This window comes from Pieris rapae, chromosome 10, assembly GCF_905147795.1.
Source record: "Pieris rapae chromosome 10, ilPieRapa1.1, whole genome shotgun sequence".
NCBI classification, from domain to species: Eukaryota; Metazoa; Arthropoda; class Insecta; order Lepidoptera; family Pieridae; genus Pieris; species Pieris rapae.
The window spans coordinates 6,732,961-6,742,983 of record NC_059518.1 but is presented as its reverse complement, the minus strand read 5'-3'; the positions used below and the strand labels follow the sequence as shown (position 1 = coordinate 6,742,983).

Here is a 10,023-nt window from a genome sequence, read left to right as displayed (position 1 = left end):
CACTTTTTGGTAGGTAAGTTCATATGGGCAAAAGGAACTGTAGAGTAAATGAGTAATTATTTACTCTACAGTTCCTAGACCTGTTTGTACAGGAAATTATAAAATTTAGCTTCCATAATTCTGACTTCTTCTGCATCAACCTAGCACATCTACATCGTTCTGTATATTTGAATAAGAAAGCTCATAAAAAATAACACCTATTAATATTTTTTTCAGTTGTAAAATCATTTATAAAATGAGAACGGAGAACGGACTTACAGTTAGCCTTCTTAGTACCTATGGTATATGTGTGACGGCGAAGGCCGGGGTTATTTGCGATACCAAGGGCAAGAACAAGTCTGTTGCACAGATCCCCGTTATACGCTTTAGCCGTTTACTATTCCAGTTGCCAAAAAGCAGTGGCGATTATTATTTCTAAGCATCAGAATAACAGTATGATGCAGTTGGCGACTGTATTATGCGTATAATCGTCATCTGTGAACTTGAATCTAATACAGGTATGCTCCCACAAGTAAAGCTTTACAACTTATCCTGTACAGCTTTTTTTCCAGATTTACAGGCAAAATTTGCCAAAATCCGCAATAGAGAGTTACTAAATATAATGGGTGATTTAAACTATAAAAATTGGGGCAAACTCTGCCCAGTATAGCAAGTGTCTGAGCAATTTCGGATTGTGATACGCACCGAAAGAGGTGAACGATTCATGCACTTCGCAGACGAGTATAAGATGGTAGTGGTGAACAGTCTATTCCATCACTATCCCCGTAAATTATTCATCTGGACGTCATCTGAAGGTAAAACCAAAATCAATTCTCAATGCCGAAATGCTTCTTGGGGTCGTTTGTGGTTCCGATACCGTTGTCGCAAGAATGAGGTTTAAGCTGGGTAGCTTATATTGACAGTAGCAAAACGAAGGTGATGATTAGTAGCATAGCCTGGTGCTTACTAAAACCAGAAAAAGTATGATCAGAAAAATGTTGTTATAAATCAGCGCTTCGAGGAAGAACAACAGTTTTAAGATGACATCAACTGCAAGTATTTTGATACTCGTCTAGGATTTAAAAAAGCTCCTTTCTCTTCAACATAATTTTACCTTTGTTCTAGTTTGTAGGTACATAAAATTAATTATATTTCAACACAAACATTAATTATTTATTGTTTTATGTCTAACTGTTTAAATGAATGAAGTTCCAACAATAAGAACTTCCTTAGCAGAAATGTACGATTTACTCGATCTCGAGAAATTGTTCCAATTCCAATAAAAAGGTCACTTCTAATTGAACAGTTTGAGACACAGTTATCTTAGAACTATTCATAAGAAGTGACAATAAGGAAAGACCTGGACGAAAGGTATGACCACCAAAATTACAAGCCAAGTGATGGTAAGGACCAGGAGGTACGAGTGAAGCAACTGACAAAATTTATGAACGTCCGCACCAAGTGCCACTCACCCGGTCTCTTCAGTTGTGTATCTTTATTATTCCTATTTTTGGTGGAGTGGAAATGTTGGTGTTAATTTTGATGTAGTTAATATTTTTGTTTTGCTTATATTTATTTTTAGACTAAATTCTTTGAAGATTCCAAACATATTAAACAAATTTAGCAATAGTATCAAGATTGTTTTTTCAGACTATATGCAGTGTTAACAGCTCTGCAAATATACCATCAGAGGCTTTTGCCATCACTAGCTTGTCAGACGACAGACAATAGTCTGTTTATTGCGATCAGCTGCTTTAGACATATCGGTCCTGCCTGTTGACATTCATGACATTGCTAATTGAGAAAGGTCAAATTGGTCAAAATAAAAGATAACTGGCAAGTGCTACAGTGCGAAGTTTGCGAATATTGAATTAGAATTTGAGTTATTTGCTCAAATTTACCGTTTTCTTTAGTTTTATTTAGCCACTTGTGCATATAGCTTGTGTTGATTTGTTGAATTTTTTATTAACACTCAAAATGACCTCTCGTTTCGCGGTAGTTGAACAAGGCCCGCCAATTGAGGTTTTCTTGCTTAACAAACTCTTTACAGACGATACAAATAAAAATAAAGTGAATTTGGGAGTTGGTGGTAAGTTATATTAATTTATATTTAAAAAAAATAATCCAGTTTCCTATTGTTATGTAATGTTATCTAGTAGTGCTATTAGAAGCCGGTATCTTGACGTCAAATTAAAATTATTCTAAATAAACAACGATTGATGGAATTGTTGTTTTCCTAGGCCAATTTCTGGTGACGAGCCAATAAAATTTTCACCGAAATCTTCGTATGCAAGTGTATTTTGAACTTTGAGTAAGGTTCACGATTGCGTTTTCTTCAATATCTTTGTAAAATAAATAAGAATATTTCAAATGAAAAACAAACTGTTTGTCTTTTTTAGCATACAGAGACGAAAATGGTAAACCATGGGTCCTCCCTGTTGTTCAAAAAATGGAGAAGCAGATGGCAGCAGATGAAACACTTTTACATGAATATCTTCCTGTTCTTGGTAAGACAACAAAGTTCATTTTTAGTTAACTGATTGACTATAATATGATAATTTGTAAATATGATTTATATTCAGTAAACTTTTATGTTCATTTTTGAGGCTTATGATTATGAATAAGACCAAGATTGACATACATTGATTAATATAAAAAATATATCACTTTGATAATTATGTTTGATTTTCATATTAATAACAAGTTATACAAGAAAAATACTTGTTTATCATGAAAAAGTGTGATTTAAATGCATAATATGTTTCGAATGTGTAGTAAATTTTATTTTTTGGGAAAAATTATGTTTGCCTTTGAGTTTTGACTTGTCTTTGAAGTCTAAATTATATATTTTTAAAAACTTTCCTAAACTCTGACATTATTTAGGTCTTGAGCAGTTCAGTAACCTCTCAGTTTCCATGCTATTGGGTGAAGATAGTCCTGCCATTGCTGAAGGAAAGGTGAGGGTTTTTTGTATATTCATTGAAACTTTTAATTTAATATTTTTGCAAAAGTCTATTTGTTCCATACACTTTTACATTTCAATTAAGTGCATAAGTTTCAGTTCTTTTGATTTTGTTTTATCTCTTTGTTAAGAAATTTAGTATGTCTGTGTTATTGTTCTTATGTTTTACAGACCTTTGGTATCCAAGTTTTGTCTGGCACTGGTGGTCTAAGAATTGGTGCAGAATTTTTGAACAAGCATCTTAAATACACCACATTCTATTACTCCAACCCAACATGGGGTAAGTTGTAGTAATTTTAAACACTTAAGAAATTTGATAAGTCGCATATTGTATTCAGTTTAGAGAAAATATCTTATGATGTAGAAAGTTATAAATTACCAATGGACTACTTTCTCCAACAGAATTTATTCAGATTAAAGCAACTTGTAAGAAATGCAATTAAGCAACACAATTTGTTTCTTTGACGTTAAATTCGTTTATTTTTTATTAGGCTAGATCATAGCCTAATATAGATATGTTTTAACTCATCTTAATATATGATTACCCCCTTATGGAAACTATGAAAACTCTGTAATTACTTAATGTTTAGTAGAGGGTAGAGTTATTAAATGATACATTTATATTGTCGGACAAGTATAAATAATATCTTATTAATCTTATCGCTTAAAAAAACCGTCGACATAAATCGATTCTTATAATGATTAATGTCTGATAAGTAGTGGCCACGTTTGTAATGAATGTTTGTCGTGTTTCATCATAATTGTTTCTTTACGTAAAATTGTATCGGAATTGAACAAGTCATTGGGTAATACGTTTATCTAAATTATAGGTGAATTTAGAAATTTGAAGGAAATACATTCTTTAAATAATCTGCGCGTTAACGCAAAACGGAATTTTCTTTAAATCATCTTGATATTGATTGATTAGAAGTCTTAGTCCGTTTTACAAGGCAAACTAGCGAACTGTGGAATCGATTCCCCGTGGGGGTCTTCCTTAAGGGATGCGACCTCCAACTATTCAAAATTAGACTGTACTCCTTCCTTAAAGGCCGACAACACACGCACTAAAAATTGGTGTCCATGGGCTACGATGTCTAGCGTCCCCATTTTTTATTAAAATAAAATGTGATTGATTTGAATATCAAAGCCCCGTTAGGTATAGACTAAAAGTGTTTAAAGCGGGTCATTTTTTATATAAATACAAGAACCTAAAGTCTTTAACGTTAGAGAAGTTTTATTTAAACGTGTGGTTCACGCCATACATATTACATACACATACATTAAATATAATTTTAAGTTATGGTTAGTTGAACTCCCAAGCTTTCATAAATTAACTTATAAAATACGAAGAATTGTTCTAAACTGGTATACCAGTAGTTGGCATGCTTTAAAAACTAGCTTTAATTATAAAGTTATATCATATCATTAAAATTAGTATTATTTACATTCAGAAAATCACCACTTGGTCTTCGTAAATTCTGGCTTCACACAACCTCGCGTTTACCGGTACTGGAACCCCAAGACTCGAGCTATAGACTTCGATGGAATGATCGAAGACCTAAAGAATGCACCTGAGAACTCGGTCATACTGTTACATGCGTGTGCGCATAATCCTACTGGAATAGACCCCACTCATGAACAATGGATTAAGATCGCTGATGTTATGGAGGTTAGTTACAATAGCTTTTAACCTAAACAATATTACTTTATTATTAATTAATGGCAATTTATACTGATAGAAGCAAAATTGATATAATTCGTTTTAATAATGTTATAATCCGTATTCGCAAATGCAGGTGGTTATATAATCTCATAATACAAGGGTAGCGTAAGCCGTATACATTTTTTGTATATTTAAAAAAAATACAATGCTGGGGAGAAAAAATTGTGGCATGTATTAGACTGAACATGATTTAAATTCATAACAATTGTGTTTTATGATAAAGTTAGAATATGCTGCTATAACTTTTTAAATTAGAAGTATAGAAATATGAAGTTTTAAAATGTGAAATTAATTACAGTTGTATCATGCTTACTATGCTTATGTATATCTTTTATATACTATGCGTACAACTTTTATGAACTTTGATCTTAATGCTACGCGCGACGTTATCGCAAGATTGTCATAACTCGTAGTCGTTACATCAGTAATTTTGTGACTTTTTATAACATCACTATGTTTTCCACTGAAAGCTCATTTATTTTTATCGTGAAGTATGATTGACTGTTATTTTACGTAACCGTAACTTAATGAAAGCCAAAGTGTACATCGATGGAACCTTTTCTATTAAAAACCTTTATAAATGCTATTAATAATGGTTCCCACGACCTCTAAACAAAAAAAATTGCCTGTTTTATTGCTCATTAAATGCGATAGCTCGGAACATTGTTTTGCCGGGATCGAAACTTGATTTTACGAGTTATGGTATGTATTCTCATGTGTATTGTCATAGGAACGCAAATTGTTCCCGTTCTTCGATAGTGCGTATCAAGGATTCGCGTCTGGAGATTTGGACAGCGACGCGTGGGCCGTGAGGTACTTCGTGAAGAGGGGTTTCGAACTTGTTTGCGCACAGTCATACGCCAAGAACTTTGGCTTATACAGTCAGTATCTAATTACACTATTTTGATTAGTTCTCATTCATATTACATTAAAAAAGACTGATTTAACTGAATTTATATAAGTTACCTGCTTATATATATTTTTTGTTTGGGTTTTAACTTCTAATATAAACTTTAATGATGTAGATGCATATTTAATATTACAATTTATAAGGACATCATTATTGTTATCGCAATAACATGAACATTGTAACGATAATAAAAAAGGAGTTTTATTGAACTTAATGGAATTATAAATAACAGAGAGATAAGACTACAGAATATTTATTTTTAATTGGGCAACCAACAACTTTAATAAAAATAACAAAACCAGACATATAATAATTAAAAAACAATATGGTTATTGTATTGTATTATTGTACTATTACTTATAAATATTAGTAGGTTTGTGCATACGTATGTGTTTATGTGTGTGTGAGAGAGTATCTGTGACTATTTTCTTTTCCTGCAATGTCATCTGTAAATGATCTTAGTAATTGTTTGAATTCCTCATCACAAATAACGTATTTTCGAACATCTAGATGAGCGTGTGGGTAACCTAACGGTGGTGGTAAACGATCCAAAGCTGATCCCGGCCATGAAGTCCCAACTGACGTGGGTGGTTCGTGGGATGTATTCGAACCCACCAGCCCATGGTGCGAGAGTAGTCGCCAATGTACTGGCCGACAAGAAGCTCTTCGATGAATGGTGTGTATAAAAAAAATATGTGTATTTTGGAATATAAGATATCAGGTATCATTTATACATGTGTATTGAATCTAAATTTCTATGTCCGGTCTCCAGTGTGGGCTTTTTTATAGTAACGGTAGTAACAAATATAAAACTTTAATACAAATAACTAACTGTAAATTTGTAGATCATGAGATATTCGTAAAATAAAAATAATGTTAAATATTTGCAAGAAAAAGTGTGAGACAAAATTTGATCAAAAGCCTTTCGAAACTAATATTTGTGGTTTATATTCGTAACACTTAGCAAAGATAGATTGATTAATGCTACAGGTAACATAAAAAAATCATTCATTAGGCTCAATACAAAAAAAAAAAAAATAATTGCTACAACCTTTAATTAAAAATTTTAAATACTGGTTACAATATCAAATATATGTATATATACAGACATTTACATAAGTGAATTTTTTTAATTTATTATAATCAAAAAACATGTTTATGTTACTGATAACTTTCAATAAAGTATTGTCATTTGAATGATATTCACGATAAAGTAAGTTGTTGAACCCACTTATAAATAAGCGTATCAAGAAATGCACTTTATTTAAATGTAATCCCTATAAATATGTAAAACTTGGTTTCAATAAAAAAAGTTCAATGAGTAATAATATCACTTTACATATAAAATACAAGCTTAGAATATTGGCTCCAGTATGGCTTCACATAAAGATATCAAATCTATGTATACAAAATATTGTAAAATCTATTTTAATAGTACCCTTTTGGGAGGGGCACTAGTTATTTTTTGTAATATTTTCATCTTGTAATTTTGACTTTCAAAGGCGCCTTTTTAATAACCTAATTGAGATAAATTATTGTTTTTTTTAAAAACAAAATTTAATCACACAAAACCATAATTTATATATAAAAGATAATACAGTATTAATAGTAGGATGAAACTTGGTTTTTGCAAAAAGTGCACTTGGTACTTGCACACTATTATAACTTCTAGACTACACTCCCGTCTTGTCAGAAACGGAAAATTATAGAATTTGAAAGACCGTAACGAAACTTATTTAAATATGCACAATGTACTAAGTCTGTGTATTCGAGAGGAAAGTGTAACGAAAACATCGCATTTTATTTATTACTGATCAAAAGCATTTTACCAGATGATTTATCGCATTCTAATTTTAAATTTTCTCACTTACTGGAAATATCGAAGCCTGCGTTAACATCCCTGATATGATTGTATTTGTTTGGTGACAGTAAATGCTTGATAATCTTATAAAGATTATGCGTAAATAACTACTATTAAATTAATTAATGTTAAATTTTCAGGAGAGACCACATAAAAATGATGTCTTCTCGTGTTATGCAGATGAGGGATGCGCTAAGGGCCGCACTTATCAAGTGAGTACCAAATATCATTTATAGTCTTGTTTTAAATGTATTGAACTACTAGCAGACTCGGCCAAGCGTTGCTGTGGCTAAGGTTTTTGTTATATTACATAGTAGTAAACTATTAGAAGGAAACCGTAGGAGAACTTATGTGAAAGGTAGATAGATAGCTTATGTGAAAGCTTTGGTACGTTTAACACAGCGCCATATGTTTTGTATAAAATAATAAACAAATAATTTGAAATAATATAAAATTGCGACTATAATTAAAGATCTAAGCTATCCTATCTCTTAAGTTGGACCAGAATGCTCACGGTGTCAATTTAATTTAAAATCGGTTAAGTAGTTTAGGAGTCCATCGCCAAAGGGCAAACATCGTGACAGGAGATTTATATATATTAAGATAATATTGATATTGAAATGAGTTGATTTAATTTCATATATAAGTTAAGAGGGGAATAGTTCTCACTGATCATTATTTGATGAAAAGGGACATAGACAAGTAGTGAACCGGTGATTATATGAAAGTAGGAACCATTTTACGCTACATCATAACAATAAGTATGTAGTATGTGTACTTTTGACTACTAGTGTCTAGTAGTCGAGGCAGAGATAGTAGTCGAGAGGTAGTTGTTTTTTTTTTTTTCTTTATTATTTGTAAAGTAGTTTTTCCACTCTGAATGTAGTGCCCGTTTTCTAGAATTTATAAATTTAATTGTAGTTAGTCTGTCGAACCGTTACTTCCAACGTTATGCGGATAAGTTGTTCATAGCCAATTGAGAAACCGGATTAGCAACCAAGTGAACCTAATTAATCTATAAAAAATGTCTATATATTTTTTATCCTGAATTACGTTGTACTTCCAGACTTGGTACCCCCGGAAACTGGGACCACATAGTAAAGCAGATCGGTCTTTTCTCCTACACGGGCCTGACGAGCAAGCAGTGCGAGCATTTAATCCAGGAACACCACATTTACCTCCTCAAATCCGGTCGAATTAATATTTGTGGATTGAACCCCTCCAATGTGGAGTACGTGGCAAGGGCAATGCATGATGCCATCACCAAGTTCCCGGCGCAAGAGTAAATACATTTCATTACTGCTTTTGGAAGAACATTATTAATCTAATGCTTGTGTTTTGTAATGTCAGCTGGATTTTATTTAAAAAAATTATATATCACACATGATGGAAATTGTTGAATTAATTTATGAACACGGTACGAAGTAGGTCTGACAGCACACATTTCTTCAGTCTCCACTTGATAGGGTGAATAGTTTCTAAATGCTTATTAAACTGATATGTATTAATTATTTTTTAATCTTCTAAAAGCATCTTAATATGGTTTTAAATTCGCTTATTTTTATATAAATAATTCAGCAAATGTTTTAGCGATTTTTGCTTTGATATTTAAGTAGGATTTAGGTAAAACAACGAAAATCAAAATAATTCACAAATATGGCAGCTTACAAGCCTAAACAATTCTGTATCAGGAATAAGTAGAGGTTGATAAACTTTTTATATATTATATACATATGTGTGTAGAAATTAATAATGTGAATCCACATGCCTCAATGCTTTTAAGATAGTATTTAATAGCATTTTATTATGGGCGAAAGCGTACTAGCGTTTAATCTAATATTTTAGGGAAATGAAGCAAATTTTACTAAACTTTCACAAATCTCGTTAGAAACAGAAAAATAAATACAAGAGATTAATTTATAAGTGATAAATGTGATCTATATTATAATCACAAATTTATTTATTTATATTTACTGTTAAAGCCGCCAGTATGCTTTTGTCTCATGATTATATTTATTTTTCGGTAAGATATAACACTGCCGCAAGGGACGCAATAAAAGTTCAATTATAAAATTGTATTTTGGTCGATATTTTTTACGGCTGGAGATTTTTATATATTTCTTGATATATTTGACGCCATTAATGCAGTATTCTGTTTTAAATAATTCTAGCTGTTAGTAAAAGGATTCCTAATATCTCTTAAAGGTTTATACATGTATCTCTTAGAAAGGAATCCCAGCACATATATTTTATTTATAGGTAGTTGTTTTGTTATAGTTCCTTATAATTGTTGCAAATATAATCTCAGTTACAATTATTGTTTTATTTTTTCTTCAAAAATATCATTTGAAATTATAACAAAGTCTTATACTATCAATTGCTTCGTTTTTAAAAATATTTAAGTTAATTGGCTATGGTTTTGTTCCAGTGAGCAACCATCAAAATTATAAACTTTTGGCCCTTTACAATATGGATGAGCATTTGTGAACTGAAATCATGAGATGAAGAAAGGATTCAAATGTATTTGCAATTCTGACAATTAATTTGTATTAAATTAACTGAGTTATTAAATGAAATACATGTAAAAA

The 10,023-nt window shown here is 31.4% G+C and overlaps 1 protein-coding gene across 1 annotated transcript; it reads left to right on the top strand.

Moving 5' to 3' along the window:
• The first annotated feature begins 1,725 nt into the window (after positions 1-1,725).
• LOC110992304 (aspartate aminotransferase, cytoplasmic) lies at positions 1,726-9,985 on the top strand. The gene is made up of 10 exons (XM_022258061.2): positions 1,726-2,068; positions 2,379-2,486; positions 2,863-2,936; positions 3,113-3,221; positions 4,393-4,610; positions 5,395-5,545; positions 6,085-6,250; positions 7,576-7,647; positions 8,502-8,717; positions 9,864-9,985. The coding sequence occupies exons 1-10, from the start codon at positions 1,957-1,959 to the stop codon at positions 9,883-9,885; spliced, it is 1,248 nt and encodes a 415-aa protein (XP_022113753.2). The 5' UTR covers positions 1,726-1,956; the 3' UTR covers positions 9,886-9,985.
• The last annotated feature ends 38 nt before the right edge of the window (positions 9,986-10,023 follow it).

Coding starts and splice junctions, on each gene's coding strand:
- LOC110992304 (XM_022258061.2), top strand. CDS start 1,957: ATGACCTCTCGTTTCGCGGTAGTTGAACAAGGCCCGCCAATTGAGGTT. Junction 2,937..3,112: donor CTGCCATTGCTGAAGGAAAG/GTGAGGGTTTTT, acceptor TATGTTTTACAG/ACCTTTGGTATCCAAGTTTT. Junction 4,611..5,394: donor AGATCGCTGATGTTATGGAG/GTTAGTTACAAT, acceptor GTATTGTCATAG/GAACGCAAATTGTTCCCGTT.